Source organism: Chinchilla lanigera, unplaced genomic scaffold, assembly GCF_000276665.1.
Source record: "Chinchilla lanigera isolate Chin_1 unplaced genomic scaffold, ChiLan1.0 scaffold00008, whole genome shotgun sequence".
NCBI lineage: Eukaryota > Metazoa > Chordata > Mammalia > Rodentia > Chinchillidae > Chinchilla > Chinchilla lanigera.
In genome coordinates, this window is record NW_004955409.1 from 28,271,420 (window position 1) to 28,289,432 (window position 18,013).

Below are 18,013 nucleotides of genomic sequence, written 5' to 3' on the forward strand. Positions count from 1 at the left end.
GATGTTGCAGAAAATCTTTTAAGAAGGTAGGACTTTAATTCTACTATGCTTGCCAGTCCCTCCTCACCCTCAATATTTCCACTATTAAAATTATTTCTCCACTAACTATTCATATTGTTTGACTTCATTCTAAATCTCTTGCCTTCCGGTCATCTTTGCTGTTGCTTATCGCCAACACGCTTTCCTTTTCTATCTCAGAGGATCTATATTCCCTCCTTGAAAAGCTGAGCTCCACCTGATTCGCTTGCTCTCTCTCATCTCTCTCATGGGAATTATTGTACATTGGTCCCCCTTATCCATGGTAGATATGTTCCAAGAGCCCCAGTTAGTGCCTGAAACCACAGATAGTACCAAACTTTATACACTCCATTTTTTTCCTATATACACATACTTATAATAAAGTTTTATTTATAAATTAAGACCAGAAAAGATTAACAACTAAAAATAAAATAGAACAATTGTAACATATTATAATGAAAGTTATATGAATATGATCACTCAAAATATATTGTATGGGATGGGTGCGGTGGCATAGGCCTGTAATGCCAGCACTTGGGAGACTGAAGCAGAAAGATTGCTGAGTTCAAAGCTAACCTGTACTGCATAGTCAGTCCAAGGCCAGCCTGAACTGCATGGTGAGACTCTGTCTTCAAAAACCACTATATATATAGATATAGATGATAGATATAGAGATAGATATAGATATAGATATACATTCACCTTTCTTCAGTACCCCTAAATTGTCAGCATCACTACTCTTGTGCTTTTGGGTCATTATTAACTAAAATAAGGATGCATGAGCACAAGAGCTGTGGTATGATATGATCACAGTGGATCTGATAACCAAGATTGCTACTGTGTGATTAATGGGACAGTAACATATACAGCATGAATATAGTAGCTGAAGTGATTATTCATGTCTCACCTGAGGCAAAGTGAGATAGCCAGAGCTTTCATCATACTGCTCAGGATAGTAGACAATTTAAAATTTGTACATTGTTCTTTCTAGAATTTTCCACTTAATAGTGACTGCTATTGACTGAAGGTAAATGAAACCATTGAAAACAAAACTGTAGACAATAGGCTACTATTATTTGTCTTGCTTGTCCTTTTTGAAACTGTCTTCTATTTTAGTAGTCCTTTTCTTCAGCCTGTAAACGTGCTAAGATCTCTCATCTCAGGTAAAGTTCATTGGACCTGCACTGCTCCTATCCCCTGGCTACCAACAGTTTGGACAGCAGCAGCTAGTAATTTCTCTATGGAACATGTAAAATCTCACTTGATTCCAACTTTTAGAATGGCATCCTTGCTCTCAGTTACCTCGGCATTCCTCAGGATTCTATCATACCTCTGCTTTATTCTCAGCAGTCTCTTGTCAACAGTCAACTGCCAACGCTACATCCGTCATTTGGCTAAGCCTACCTCCTGAGCGCTTGCTCCAAGCTTCCAACTTGCATTTTCAACTGTGTGTTGCATGTGATCATACTGATGACTTTTAGGCTTCTTCCACTCCTAAATCATTGTTCTCAAACCTATTTGTACGTTGGAATCACCTGGGGAAGTAACAAAAATATCTCTGCCCAGGTTATATACTCAGAATTCTTTCATTAGGCATTGAGGTCACTGTAATAAGCAGAGGTAATTATCTTCCTTTTCAGAATTGTTCTTTATCACAATACATCCAACCTCAGTTAATGCTAACACTACCCTAACTGTTTATGCTCAATTCCCTTGTTATTGTTAACTCTTTCCTTATCCTTCCAACTCCTAGATAACAAATCCTATGATTTCTTTTTCCATAATAAAACTCTTATGTTTTCTTTATATTATCATAGCCACAGTTTTAAAACAGCTACTTTTAGTTATTGTACTAGATTCCTAACACTTTATTATTTTCAATCCTTTCTCTTTCATCCTATCCTTCCTATATATTTTCTGTGGTCAAATTCAACCCCTAAAAATCCTCGTGGTACACTAGTAAAATGTAACCCTTCAGCCTAATATTCAAAGCTCTCCAGAATATACAACTCAAAGTTTTTCAGATTTCATCTTCCACTAGGTCCTCATCCCTTCCCCTAATCACGTGGGTACTCTATCCTCAAAAAGTAAAACTGTTCATCATTCTAAATATCCATGCATTTTCCCTTTTCCATGCTCTTCAACCATGCTATTTTTTTTGCCTGGAATGTTCTCCCTCCAAAATCTTGCTTCTAAAAATTTAGATGAACATTAAGATCTCTATAAACTTATCTTGCCTTCTAAGAGCCAATCAGATTGAAATAATGTTCTTTCCCCAAATTTACCTATCTCCTATTGCCTTATTTTATTTATCACACAGTCTGCCTTAATTCCGGGTTGCATACTTTAAATGTAAAATATCTCTGCTGCTAGAGAGTGAGCAAGAAGGGGTTCAGTATTTCAGTACTCTATTCAGAGTTCTGTCATTTGTCAACACAGCATGCTTATCCATTCAATATTTATTAATTTTAAGGATATATAAAGGAAAGTAAAGATAGTAAAAATGGGAGAGTATATAAAAAACCTAAGAGAAAAAATGAAAAGCACATTTCAAAGATGGTAGATAAACTAGAAGATATATAAAATGAAATATTAACATGAATCTTGACTAAGCAGGTAGAACCGAGTGACAAGCTAGTATGTTTGTCCTTTACCCTGTCATGGAGGTTTAAGAAGAACGTCTCAATATGCATGGCCATGTGATGTATGTGGAATTTAAGGTTTTCAACAGTAAAGTGATAAGCTCTAGGAGTTAGGACTCCTAGCACTGATGGGAAGAATGAATCAAGTTAAGGGCAAAAGGCTCAGACCCGTGGCCTCAGCAGAACATTCAGACCCACGAGGTGGTTCCTGACCGACTCCACAGCTATGGATTCCATACCTTGGCTTAGACACCACCACCTTGGAGCTGGCTCTGCATCATTTCACCCCTGCATGGGACAGCAGAAGTGGAAGCCAAGCAAAGGACCTGATCTTGGACTGGGCAAAAGTCTGGAATAGATGATTTAACATAGGTAGCCAGAGAAGGAGTGATATCACAGAAGCTAAGGAAAGGTCCACTGCAAAAGAATGACCTGAAAGATCCAACATGGCCGAGTAGAGGAGGAGCCGTGTCAGAGAGACTCAGAGAACATCAAAAAGAACCAGAGAGAGAAAGACAATCTATTATAAAAGGAAAGACATGTAAGAGATGGATTAACTAAACACAATGTGGTGATCATGTCTGAATTCTACCTTGAAGATTCCAACACAAAGAATATCATTTGGAGACCACCGTAGAATATTCCACAAGGATGAGAGAACCATCTGGGGACTAAGAGAATGACTGGCAGTTGGAATTTGCAAGGCAAACACAGGATGCTGCTTCCAGAACGGCCTTCCACAGTAAAGAGTCGGAATACTCCTGGCTCCATGGATAACTGCATGCCTGTGAATCAATCTACCGATTCCACTATCACACACAGCGAGCATCCCTAATCTAAGAACTCAGACTCCATCAGACTCTGCAAGAATCCCTGCAACCCAGTGGAAAGAAGCCCTGAGTGTGAGTGGGCTGCAGCGTGGTAGTGGAAGATTCAGAGGTGTTATTTGTTGTGACCATTCAGACTCTCTGGCAAGGAAGCTGCAGGTGAATCACATATACACTGTCTCTCTGGAATATTGAATCTGTGTTCTCATTGGATAACTTATAGGTTTGAGTTATTATTTCTTTCTTGATTTACTTAATAGTGTGGAATTATGTTATGTTCTTTTATATATTTGTGTGTTTATCGGTTTTTATGTTTGTGTATTTTTTCTTCATTGGCTCTGATTTAGCAGGTGCCTGGGTTGCCTTCCTCGTCTCAGCTCCCTATCTAGCTTCTTCACCTCAAATCGCAAAAGTAGTACTATTACCGTATTTCCTTATTCTTTTTCCAAATACATGAACTCTTCATGCCAAGGCTTCAATTTCCCATATTTATCTCCTTCACGGGTCACTACTTTTTTCCCTAGTACTGACCCTCGACGTTCCCCAGCCTAAGCCTTCGGCTCTCCCATATCTTCCCTAGCCTATCGTCCTCTCTAGCAACAGGTCCTGACCACCACACAACTTCCCTCAGTCACAGAGTAAACATCCTGCCTCCCATATCTCACACTTGCCCTGACAAATGTCCTCTGAAAACTGTCAATACTAAGCCTTCAACTCAACTAAAAGTACTCCGATAGAATCAGATCCCACAGCAAACTGTTCTTCTCATCTTTCCCTATCTCTGTTGCACATCTCTCACTGAGTGTCTCATACTCCTCATCCAACCACCTTCCACTCTCCTCCCTCCATTTCATCTAAGTCATTGTAGAACAGTCACAAATAATAAGTAGTCCTAGTGTCACACAGAATAGACAAAGGGGGAAGTGTAACTGCAAGGAATATCAGATAGAAGTGTTGCATGATTGAATCTGTGGATGCTGTTATAATCAGAAGTAATTCTTTTCAGCAAAATGTAGGGGTCAGAGTCCAAATCACTTGAAGGAAATAACAAAAAGAGTAAATACTTGCACTGGACATACGAAGCTAAAAATTATTCATAGAGAGGCAATACGCTACTAAAATATATAAGCCACAAACCTGCCTCATTTTTCTAGTCCTCAACCTGCAGTATCCACCCAGAAGAGGAGGGGGAAAAGGAAAGATATAGATACATTCATACAAAAACACAGATACACATAGGAGCATGGGGAAGCAAGGCAACAGAAGATCTCCAAGTACACCCAACTCTGGCAAGACAGAGCAAGGGGTCACAAAGGGAGAAGAAAACAAATACCAGACAGAATTCTATGAAAAATTCATAGAAGTCATGACAAAAATAGATGGCTTCAATGAGGAAATGAACTAAATTTCATAGCAATTACAGTCAATATGCCCATGGTGAATTTTGGGGGAGTAGATTAAAAAACTGGATGAACTAACCAAAACACTTCAAAATTTGAATAACAGATTCAATAGATATAAACTCTTTGAAAAGATGTCAGATAGAAATTCCCAAAATAGAAAACACTACAGAATTCATACATTGCAGAACTGACCAATATGAAGACACAGTGTCTGATATTAAGAACAAAACACTGAATTACAATAAAGAGCTCAGAGACAGTCTATGTAAAATGGTAGACACGAACCTAGACGCCACTGTCCCAACCCAATGCAAAAGGTCCTAGAGCTACAGAGACACAGGAACCTGAGCTCTACCCATGAAAGGCCTCCAATCTAGTTAATGTTTTCAGTATTTCATTTAGGCCTGGTCAGAGATAAGACTGAGAATTTTCAGATCTTGATCGCAAAGACCACTGTAGGACCTTGAAAAAGAAATGTGTCTCTGATAGCACTGAAACTACGTAAATGTGGTACATGCCTGTAATTCCAGTACTCTGGGAGGCTGAGGCTAGGTGTTCCCAAGTTCAATCCTAAGTAACTTAGTGACTTAGCAAGACTTTGTCTCTAAAAAAATTTCCCTCTGGGGATGTAGTTCAGGCCCTGGGTTCAGTCCACAGGAAAGAAGAGAAGGAGAAAGAGACAGACAGACACAGAGGCATAGATAGAGACAGAGAGACAGTCAGAAGAGACAAAAGGATTCCTACATAAATGGTCATCTTCCAAATAAATTTCCCAGAGAAAGAAGCAAGATGTGGACATTTTGATGCCCCTTGACTGCACCGGAAGAGATATGCCAGATGTGAGAACAGTTAAGCATTTGGAATATTCAGGGTGTTGAGAGCAGGTGCGTCTGCATTTGAAAGGTGCCATTTTATAAGAAGTCCTAGGCAACTCAATAAATACAAGAGTCCAAGCAGAGTAAGCCCTTTAGTAGGCAGTTCAACTTGCTCTTTTGCCAGAAGCAACACATTCCAGGAAAAGTGTAAATTACACACTGAGGTAACTGTTTCACACTTTCAAAGAATTTACTTATTAATGTTAAAGCATACTTCAGAAGCAGTTACGAATCTTACCTTCTTTTTTGTTCTTAAATACTTATAGATTTTAAATGTTGACCTCTATTATGTATCAAAAAAGCCACTCCAATGTGTTCACGTCATCTTTAAAATAGAAAGACTGAGATACAAAATGTGATTTCTGCTAGTAAAAGATTGCTGCTCTCCACAGACACTTAAGTTTGTATGCAATACCACACATGTTTGTAACTTGAGGTATTCTACGGTCCAAGATTAGCAACCCTTAGACAAAATAGGATAAAATGAACTATCTACTTAATTCAGTGACATGTCCCTGTGTTGATCAGAGACACCGAAGAACTTTATTCCCATATGCTTGCTTTTATTCTCCTATTCTTGGTAATGTTTCCATTACCAAGGCTACTGTCAATGGAAGTACAGTGTGAAAAATACTATGACTGTTTATACATCATTTAGAGCAGGGCAGGGCTGACCACCAGCCGTCCTCTGACTTACTATATTTTATTCTTTAATGGGTGAATCCCTCCATACGTCTGGTAATATGCAAATTTAACTGCCTCAAAGAGATTAGAGGAACTATTTTTTATTCAATCCTATCACAAATTTAGTAACCACACTGATCTTCAAAGAAGTAACTCACTTTTGTTTCTGTCTTTCAAAAAACACTTTTGAAGAGAAGTTGCCCTTCTGGTTAAAAAAAAGAAAACTATTGAAAAATCCACAGTGGAAAAAAAAATTCTCCCTAGGTACTGCAAATCAGGACTGTGATTATATAGTTCAGCAGGAAAAGAACTGCATCGAATACTAGCTTTTGGGAAGAATTCTACATGAAAGAAGTAGAATTGGTAATGCATTTACTATTAATTTGCTTGCATGGAGAACACCATTCCATTTCAATCTGCCAACATCCTAATTAAGATGATCTGAATCTTAAGTGATCTATTATTCTAGATCTAAGATAGCCCAAGCTACGTTAGACAAGATGTTACACCAAGTGCTTACACTGAAATGATAAGACCACTGAGCAGAAAAGCATGTCTTTTCTCATGTCTGACACAACATTGGGCAGAATCTGGCAACATTCAATAAATAATAGCAAAGTCTTTGCCTGTTGCCTTTCTCTCTACCACTTAATTTAATCAGCTACTTAATTTAATCTTACAGTACTCGCAATGTTCATTCTGGTTCCTTTTGACACTATGTACCTGTGTTTTTCTTTGCATAAAGAGGAGAGAAAAGTGTCTCAGGTAGTTTTTTTCATGCATGTGTGCACCTGTGTATATGGAACTAACAACATAGAAAAGTAATTCCTATTCATTACCCTTAATGTTGTTTCTAAAGATCTTATATTAACGAATGCACTAAATACACAGAAAAAAAATGTAGAAATATTTTTTTCCAAACAGAAAAAAAATGTAGAAACAATGCTTTGGCCCACTCATCCTGTGAAAGATTCAGGATCAAATTCTCTTGTAGATGATAATATCCAAGAGAAATCATATACTATGGAGAAACTGTCTTGTAAAAGCACTCCTCAAAGCAGCTTCTCTATACCCCATCAGCTAAAGTTACCTATCATTTATTAGTATAAATCCTTGGCTAATACCTGGGCATCTTGTAAACAAGCATATGTTAATACTGTACTTATCCTCACTTGACATCTAAAGAAAGGTCAAGTTGTCAGAGATACACCCAAGTCAAAGGCCATGCAGATGTCTATGTTCAGCCAATCTAAAAGTGTTAGTTGTAGGTCTGAGCAAACATATTTAAGAAGTGTCTGTAAGCTTCCTCTCTTGCTATTGTTGAACAGATATCATTGATGACCTTCAGAGTCTGATATCCATTTCCAAAGGATGATGACTTCAATCTAAGAACTTCAAAAGAGGGCAGATAAAATAGGCACAATCCTAGAGTTCAAAGCAGCTAACCTTCTGTCTCCCTTCACTAAGGAAATGAAGGTATTGCTTGGGACCCAAGATAGGTCACCCTTATAGTAACTGCAAAGTTTTCTGAATTTACAATAAAATCTTCAAATATTCTTTGTTCTGGAAACTTATCTGCTTCCTTAAAAAGGACAAAGAAACTATTGTTGCATGCTTTCAGTGATGCAAAATTTGATAAGCTATGTGGGGAAATCCTGGCCTCTATTCTAAGACATCTGTAATGATGCATGCTTTATAGGAGAAAAGCAAAAAATAGAGGATAAGAATATTTTACAAGAGGTAATGTGAAAAATTTTTAAATGCTTTCTTGTTTTCAGGATTTTTTTGTGTCTTCCCTTGAAAGGTCAAAAAAAGAATGTAGCCTTTGCTAGGCATTGGATATTCAGTATGTTTTAAAATCCCTCCAGCTATAACCATTAAAAAAATTAACATAATGAAATCCTAGTTTAGGGCTATAAACTTTTACCAATTTATCTTAAAATAAAATACATAATTACAAGCATATTTTCAATTCTTAGATGTGAGTGCTGGAGCTCTATTGCTACAATTGGTGAATTCTGTTCTCTATTTCCATGTATAAAAGATCTCACAGTCCTGGGTAAACTCTTTTTTAAAAATTGAAATACAACAAATAAGATACGCTGCCAAGTCCTGGGGGAGAAGTTTCCCGAGTCTTTGAATTTCCTCCTATCCTCCTTCTTTACAAGATTTCTAAGACCAAGTCCTTTTCTTCAGTCTCTCAAACAAGGTAAAAAAGAAAAATACCCCCTAGATATATTCCTTAGATTTTCTATTATGCTTCTCAAGCTCCCAGTAGCTTCTGAAGTAAACTTAAAATGAATTCTGGAGTTATTTTTTATTATGTTTTAATTTCAGTTCCTCTTTTAGGTCTAGATGAAGTAGACGATCATAACTGGTATGCTATGCTTAGAGATGCATTTCATGGCACAATTTGTACATGACCTATGCAAGGTCACGTCATGGAAAGAGAACGGACGTGATGGATAAGAAGTTGAATCTAGCTTTTGTTTTGTCTTGAGGAACTTTAGTGTACCCTATTTAAACTTGCGTAATTTAGTACAATGTGGCAAGAAAAAATTTACCTTTTAAACAGTGTATATCTCTGGCCTGGATTGCATCCATTATTGTTCAAATCACTTATTATTAAGAAGCAGTCATACTGTGAGCCTCAGAGCAGGCTGTGGCAAGTTTTTTTTTTTTTTTTCTGGTACCTGGAATCGAACTCACGACCTCACGCTTGCCAGGCAGGCGCTGTGCTGCTGAGCTAAATCCCCAGCCCCTTAGTCAATCTAATCCTTATCTAGGAGGCCATAGGTGCCAGACATTCCACATCTTTTCATACTCCAGGCCTTTGCATGTGCTATTTTCTCTGCCCATTATTTTTGCCTTAACAAATATCCTTTCTATACTTCATTTAAAAAAACAACTCTCTCTCATAAATCTTTCCTTAAAGCCCTAGAAAAAGTTAGTTACTTCCTTTTCTGCATGCTCTTATCACTTTTAGTTTCTTTTAGTTTTATCAAAGCTGTTATAATTATTTGTTTATTCTCTCCATTACTAATTTATGAGGGCTTGTGCATCACATTTACCCTTACTTAGGAAATATCAGCCTCTATTCTAAGTATGTTAGGTACATCGACTCTTTAATCTGCATCACTACATTTTGAGGAGGATATCATCATTATGTATCTTTTTTTTTTTTTTTGGTTTTTTTCCGGTACTGGGAATCGAACTCATGACCTTGAGCTTGCCAGGGCTCAGGCCCTTGTACCTCTATTTTACACAGGTGGAACCTGAGAGACAGAGAAGTTCAGTAATTTCCTCAAGGACACCCAGCTAGTAAGTGTCAGTCTTTGGGGCAGTCTGACTGCAGACTCTGAACTTCTCTACGTTCTGTTTGCTCCTGGACTAAGAGCAGCAGTCCTGAAATGTTAAACAAATAGAAAGAATGGTCATTCTGATTGCTCCATAATTTCCTAAGCTTAAAATGAGAAATATATTTTTTTAGTCTTAAATTGATTTTACATTCAGTCTTGAGTGAATCAAGGGTATTTATTTGTCTAGAGGAAATTCGGTCCAAACTGGGGAAGAGAGAACTAGTTGGGCGATAGCAGGCCTGGAGTTTTGCTGGCTCCCCTGTCAAAATCTCAAGCCCTTTGAGCCTCCCCGAGGTTGCACATCTGAGAATACCTACGAAAACCGCTTCTTGCAGCAGCTTTTAGATGCTTTCCTCTCACATGAAAATGCTTTGGAATATAAACGCTATTAATAAGGAAAAAATGGTATCCTTTGTAAACACATGATTCAAGGTGTTTTCATTTTGGGGATGACTCAAACAGAGAGTGTAGTTTGCTTGGTTGCTTTAAAAGTGAAGCACCAAGGGGCTGGGGATTTAGCTCAGCGGCACAGCGCCTGCCTGGCAAGGGCAAGGTCGTGAGTTCAATTCCCGATACCAGGAAAAAAAAAAAAGGTGAAGCACCAAATCACCAAGAACCAGGTGTATGTATTTTCCCAAGACATGGGGGTTAGGATGTAAAAAGAATCAAGATGTGCTGCATACATGTATCAAATCCCACAATGAATGTAATCATTATGTATGGCAAAGACCTACTGATTAAATAGTTAGATCTTTTGCAAATGGGAAGAGGACCAAGAGATGGAGGGGAGGGGAGACAAAGGGAAAGAAATATAAAAAGAATTAAGATGTGCCGTGTACATGTACCAGCTCCTCGCGATGAATGCAATCAGTGTATATTGCAAGCATGTACCAACAAAAACAAACATTTTAAAAAATAGTTGTATCTCAAGTCCCCTCAGTTCAGTGTCACATATTTTACCTTTTAAGTCAATTTTTAATTCTTGTATTTTCTATGCATTCTTTATTTTTCTGAGTATAATATTTTCTCCTCATTGTGGAGATTCAGAATATTTGAAAATATTTTGCAATCTCTAATTGCATAAGTCTCTTCCAATTTTTAAAGATTTCCTCTGAAGGGCTGGGGATTTAGCTCAGCGGCAAAAGAGCCTGCCTGGCAAGCGCAAGGTCATGAGTTCGGTTCCTGGTACCGGAGAAAAAAAAAAAAAAAAAAAAGATTTCCTCTGAAACATTGTTTTTTAATGACTATGTAATCTTTCATTAGACTAAGAGCAGCACAATTTAAACAGACCCAGCTTTTAACATTTCAACTGATACCAATTGTGTGCTATTGTAACAGTGCAATGGACACTGGCTCATTTATGCTACATGTGTAGTCCTGTAGGAAAAGGCCTTAGACCCTATTTTAATAGTTTTCTAGGAAATGTTGGACTGCAGATTCTTAGACCCCCTCCTAAGAGATTCTGATAAGGATCTGAAGAGGGGCCTACCTGCCCTATTTTTGAGAAATGTCAACATTTTCTCTCCTGTGATAATACTTTCTCCTTCTCTGAGTTGAGTTATCTTCGTTCCATCTAAACACTTCCCTATGGAAGAAGCTAATTTGAAAGCATCTATTTCAGACTGGCCCCGTCAGATGCAGTTTGAAACATTCTTCTCATCAAAATGTGACAAGTACAGTACCAGGTTTGAAGAGTTGCGAAGCTAAGTACTGAAGTATGACTGCAATTTTATATTTGTGGTGATGATTTCACGAGAGAATAAAGAATTCAGAAGTGCTATAGAATAGGGTCTGGCCTGTTGAATGCAGCCAATTAGAGAATAGCTTGTAAAGAGTAAGTTCTCAGTATCTGTTTGTTAAAAACATAAAACAACAGAGTGTTCTTCTGATCACTACCTCCCCCAACCCCAGACAAAGCTTTACGCCAATCAATTTCTCCCATCAGCCTTCTTAAAATAGCTCCACCTCTGCCCTGAGAATTCTGTTGAATATACTCTCGATTTCACTCTATTAGTTGTGGCTTTGATCCTTTTATCACATTGCCTCCTAAAATATGTGCTCACATGCCAAGCCACCTCTCTTCCTTTCTTCAAGTATTTCCTGAAATGTGACCTACTCCTGGGAATTTTCTTTAAGTGCAGCTGAGCTCATCATTCCACCTTATTTACTACACATAAGTTCAAGGTTGTTGTAGTTTGAGATTCCAAAGTTGTAAATTGCCTGAGCTTCTCAGTTGTATGAGTCTCAACATTGCAGGGCTGGGTTAGTTTATTCTTTTACCTGCATTTAATAATTTGAGTCTACTAGGGTAAAAAAAGGTGCTTGTTTAACTTGCTCTGTATGTTTGCACAATACCAGTCCACATGGACACTGGTAAATATGATTTGATGATTTACTTATTTTGTCCATGCCAAGAATAGAAACAGTGACCTCTTAAAGCTGTTACGCTCATGTTATAAAGTTTCACAGTGTTAAGACTATTATGAGACTGGTTTGTGCACTTACTTTCATTAAAGAATAGACACAAAAGTAAGGAGTTGCTGGGCGTGGTAGTGCATACCTATAATCCCAGCACTGTGGAAGTTGAGCAAGGAAGATTCCAAATGCGAACATAGCCTGATCTGTGTTTAGTAACTTAGTAAGAACCTGTCTCAAATTTTTGAGAAATTAAAATAAAATGGACTAGGACTGTAGCTCAGTGCCAAGTCCTTGAATTCAACCTCCATACCAAAAAAAAAAAAAAAAAGTAAGGAGAAACTACAGAAAAATAGCAAATTAAGAAAATTATCTTTCAAAGAATGAATCCAAAGATACTTTTAGAAGAGTAGTACTTTATATGAAAAGGTGTCTTATTTAAAGTTTGATTGTATGTGCCTTATGAGTTATTTTATAAATCTAAAATGGATAACCAAAGCACTTCAATACTCATTTTTTAAATACTTGTAGTATTCGATGCATGCACCATTATGGAGAACTTACACTCAGAGCAAAAAGATTTGTAGCAAAGCATATGACCTTCTTCCCACTACAATGACCATCCCCTAATTAGGCAATGCATCTGATAGTCATTAACAGGAATGAGATAATGAATCACTTTCTCTCTTCTTTGTTAATTTGCTGTAACCAAGCGGCTAATGGATGTCAGAGCTGAGTGATTGCACTGATTATAGTGATTTATAGTTGCAACAAAACAATTTAAAACCATTCTGATTATTCATGTTAAAGATGCTTTATGTTTTGTTTACTAAATGTTTTACGTCCCCCTTTCTCCCACCTCTAAAGTACTGTCTCTCGCCTACCCAGCCACTTTTCATAAAAAGACGTCTTCCTAGAAAACTTGAAAGTTGGAGGGTTTTTTTTATTGTTTTAAGCCAAGCCACTTCATTTTGTTTATAGATAGATAGATAGATAGATAAAGTTTACCCTCTAGAAATGGAAAGCCTTAGGGTGGAAGGAAAACTTCAGTGGTGCCTAGTTCAAAAGAAGACAGAAATAAGAGGAAATAAGGCAAACTTCAAGCCACTTACCTTGGGGCTTCCAGTCCCTCCCTCATCCTCCACAGACACATCAGTAGCCAGTATCTCAGCTTTGATGGTATCCAGAGCTCTGAGAATCCAGCTGTGTTGCCGTTTGATTTGCCTCTGCAGCTCCTTCCATTGACTGGCAATCATCTGCAGCATGTCCTTCAGTCCTTCTCCAAGAGGAGGGGAAAACACAAGTTGTGGACCTGACTGCATCTTCATCTATTTTTATTTTTTATAAATTAGATGGCTATTCGAAATGATGTACATATTTTAAGCAACTTGACCCTCACCTACCATATTAGCATTTGTTACTCAGAATAGAGACCGGCAATTCTTGACACAAGCTAGGGACACAATAACAGGATAACCACATACACAACGAGCGTAAGGGAACTTGACATAGACTCAGTATATTGACTGAAAATAAATGCATGTGGCACAAAAATCACAGTATATAAAATTTATTAAAACTATACCTTCAAATTCTAAATAAAAGGTCCTGTGTGTATCTGTGTAGAGACTTTATAATAATCAGAAAGAAAAATCTTTATAAAAATCTTTAAAAAAACTTTATAAAAATCATGAAAATGAAGTTAAATCAATGAAAAAAATACATTAAATGGACCAGAATTAAGACAGCACTTTTTAACACAACCAGCTAATGCTGTGCTTTTCCTATTTCGATACACAAAGTGCAAAGAGCCAAACTATAACTCATCTTGTCATATGGTCTCCTATTACCAGGATAAGTATAACCAACTGATAAAACTTTCTATTTATAACCTGTTCCTTGTAAATAGGTTAATACTGGGATATGAATTGTTTGGAAGCCAAAAACTCTGCTAATGGAAAGATCAGCAAAGAACATGCAAAATATTCAGGTGTTTAAATTGGCAGGGAAATAATCAGATCTCTCTAGACTCCTACCTTATATCTGTAATGATATCTATAAGTGTGCTAGTGCATATGAATTATAACTACATGCACAATTGTCGTTCATTATCTTAATGTTATTTCCAGAACACCTACACCAGGAAGCGTGTCAGTGTGAAGTTTTGGGGGATGTGATTTCAATTGAAGCTCAGGCGAACAGCAAACCCAAAATAAAATGAACGGACCGTTTGGAGGCAGTATTTCATCTTAGAAGTATCAGAGCATTGTGTGCAGTATATGAAACATTTATAAATCTTGAAGGTCAATCTGATAATGTAAATATTAATAATACATAAGGATGTGAATATATGCAGTAATTTACAGCAATGCTTCTTCATTCTTAATAGTCTGAAGACATAAAGACTTGCAATATTTCAGGAGGATTTACCTGCTTTGTGGGATGCAATGAGCTCCAGAAGTTGATGTCCTTCCTCCTCCACAGCTTCCTTGAGAGCACAGTGACTATCTACATTCAGCTTAAAACTCTACAAAGAAAAATATGAGAATCAAACCCTGGTGAGGCAGTTATATAGAAAACGTCCATACAAAATTACTTGCTACTTTTTATCAAGAACCGTATAGCCCAATTTACCCACTAGACAAACTGATTTGCAATACTAAAAGCTATTGATATTTGGGATCTGGGCTCAGAATGTTTCCATTAGATTAGCAGAGTGCATCTGTTTGGAAACAGCTGACAAACCTAGAAATTCATTAGGTTTTTATGAAAAGCCACATCCCGTAGGCGATATCAAGAGCAGCAGCTTTCTATAAAACACACTGAATTTCTACCAGCACATATGAGCTCTTTTCTTCATTTTTATAGAAATGTTAGTGATAGGACTATTTATGAAACCATAAAAAATTGGCAACAGAAAATATATTACCCTTATGTGTGCATATATAAATCTATCAAGATAGGAAGGTTTGATTCAGCTGTCTCAGACATCACACAAACCATAGAATGTAGAGGTGAATTTAGGTACTCTATTGAGCAGATGCGTTTCAATTTTTATTTTTAAAAGTTTGTTCCTTAAAATAAGGCACTTTATAAATAAATATATCAGGTACATCGACGGCATTCTCTCCTAGGATGGTCACCCAGAAGACAGAAACTATTATCACAGTTGAAATCTAACCCAGAGTCATCTCTCTCAGGGCCTTCCCTAGTGCCCTCTGCAGTTATTCCTTTGTTCTGCCCCTTACACTTGCTCTTACTTGGAATTCATCATACTGTATGCTGCTTTATTCCCCTTTGACTTCCAAATTATAAGTACTGGCCTTATATTACCAGTTTCACATATATCTCTAACTCACACCACAAGCAAGGTATTGGATAAATGTTTGCAAACATAGTTGACATCTGTTGAACTTGATGAATAACACTCTCTAAAAGAAAACATAGATGTTTTTCCAGAGATTTTTCCATCTCTGGAATGTTACAAGGAATTGCACCCACAGGAAGTCCAATGGAGAGTAATCATAGTAAGCAACGTGCTCAATGGTTAGTACTCAGGATGGAAATTCATTCCTTGACTTGAATAATTCGAATAAGAATAGATTTTAAAACACTGTATGCCAAATTTTGGCTTCTCCATGATAGAACTCCAAAATATTCAATATGTTTTGCTCTTATTAAACATTCCATAGAAGCTCAAAATGAGTCAGAGCTGGAATGTAAATTGCATTAAAGAACTATCAATTGTGAAATCAAGTAGTCATTCATTCATCCACTTAGAAATCACAGATAGCGCCTGTTCCAGACACTGACTCAGGCTGTTACATAGCATGACCGCCGGCATCCAAGAGGCAGCTGCGCATATTACTAGGAGAAGAAGCTTCAGCCTGAGTTATCTTGGATGCGCCATGATGAGTTGGGATGTCCTTCTCATTATGAAGAGAAGGGGTCTTTTTAAAATGCAGAAGATAGAAACAGAATGATCAAACTAACCTGGAAATAAAGGAGAGAGGGACATGCAGATCAGGCCTTGAAATACAAAGGTAAGAATTTTGGATAAAAATAATTTTAAATGATGAATCACTTCATCTGATTTTGTCACTAGGTATAGTAACACTTCAATCCAATATGATAGAGAGTAACAATATTAGATTTCCCTATGGGTTGTTCATCCTTTTCTGTATCGTTCTTTCCACTACAGGTATTTGGTTGAATAAAGTAAAATATGGCAGTGTATGCGAAGCCTGAAGTTTCTGGTCAACCAAAATAACATAGTACATATGGAAAATTAATTTTTTTATTTTAGGATGAAAACATGGTTGCATTAACTTTTTGTCACTACCCTAAAAATCGCCAATACTGATGCAGAATGAGGTACATGTGTGTTGGGGGAGAAAGGAACAGGAAAAACAGAAGCCCTAAGACCAACATGACAGCACCAAAATTGAGGGAAAACCTATCCTAGAAATGTCTCCACAACTGTAAATTGAGCTTAGTGCTCCCTTTGATTTGCTGTTTACTTACAACAGACTTGAGTTGAATAGTTGGTGATCATGAGCTACAGGTGCATTGGGTGATATCGCAGAGGAAAAAAAAAAAACCTAAGGACCTATAAGTGAGTTGGATAATTTGACATAATTGAAGCCAAAAGTATAGAATAGATGCAGCTGGAACTGGCTCAGCTTCAAAATGATGTGGAAGCATTTGACTAGGAAATTGGAAAAGATGAGGTATTCATTATTAGGAAAAAGATAATCTGATAAGCTTGATGCTATATAAAAAGAACCATTTAACATAACTATTACCTAAATGGTACGATATTGCTTGATTTTCAGGTGCATCCATTAGCTATCAATAATATCAACTAAGGAATTCACAATGGGCCTCTGAGAAGGCATCCAAGCAGGCACATTAAAAAATTGTCAATGAAATTTCTGGCTCCTAAAAGATTCTATAATAAGCTCTCCCTATTTCCCCCCAGAAGGTGCTTAGATGAAAGGATTTTCTTTTCGCTTCTTTCTTAAACTTGATATTTAGACACATAGCCACTCTTGTGCTATTTGCACAATTCCTCAGCAATGCCTTATGGTATACAGTCCTCCGCACTATCCACACCACCCCATGAGAATAAGGGGCATTTTCTGGAGACTAAATTTATGGTAAGGATATTGCCACAGGAGATACCACGGTTCTATGTCACTGATTATGTGAAATTCCATAAATATGAGTAATCTTGGTCCTCGAGGACCCCAAATCTTTTTTAATGTCTTTAAAGCAGTGTGTAACTGAAAGACTAGAAGAGAATATTCAGAGAAAAAAAATTGTTTTTAATTCAATGATTGAAGCAAACACTGTATCATCTAAAAACTGATACACAGAGATTAACTAATAGGCATTTATATGACAGCATCCAGCATAACCAGCATGTATAAAACTGGATGTATTACTTCTTGACAGGACCCAAATTCAGGAATGCCTACCCTACTGATTGTACTTTGGTCATGACAAGGTCTTACAAAACACATAAAATACTGCATCTAATCCTATTTCATTCATATTTCTGAATAGCCCAGTTTGATGGTAGTGTCAAGATCATATGGACATGAAAGGAAACCAAGCAAATGTATGCCTTCATAGAAACAAAACGATGAGAAAAGACAAAGAATGCTTACTTGTGAAGGATCATAAGAATATATGGATCTCCAGGTATAGACAATGTTGGGAATAACCATATCTAAAGGCTTGAATTCCAGCATGGTCTTGCCTTGATATTATGAACACAGACCTATG

General features: G+C 37.2%; 1 protein-coding gene across 2 annotated transcripts in view; it reads right to left on the bottom strand.

Moving 5' to 3' along the window:
• The window catches only part of Akap6 (A kinase (PRKA) anchor protein 6), a 449,068-nt gene that overhangs the window by 203,606 nt on the left and 227,449 nt on the right, over positions 1–18,013 (bottom strand). The window contains exons 6-7 of one of the 2 annotated variants that reach the window (XM_005376946.2): positions 14,654–14,750; positions 13,336–13,499 (exon numbers count right to left, since the gene is read on the bottom strand). In XM_005376946.2, coding sequence (XP_005377003.1) covers positions 13,336–13,499; positions 14,654–14,750 — 261 coding nt within the window. Of the gene's footprint in view, positions 1–13,335; positions 13,503–14,653; positions 14,751–18,013 lie in introns of both variants that reach the window. The other variant, XM_013510378.1, reaches the window with a different exon arrangement.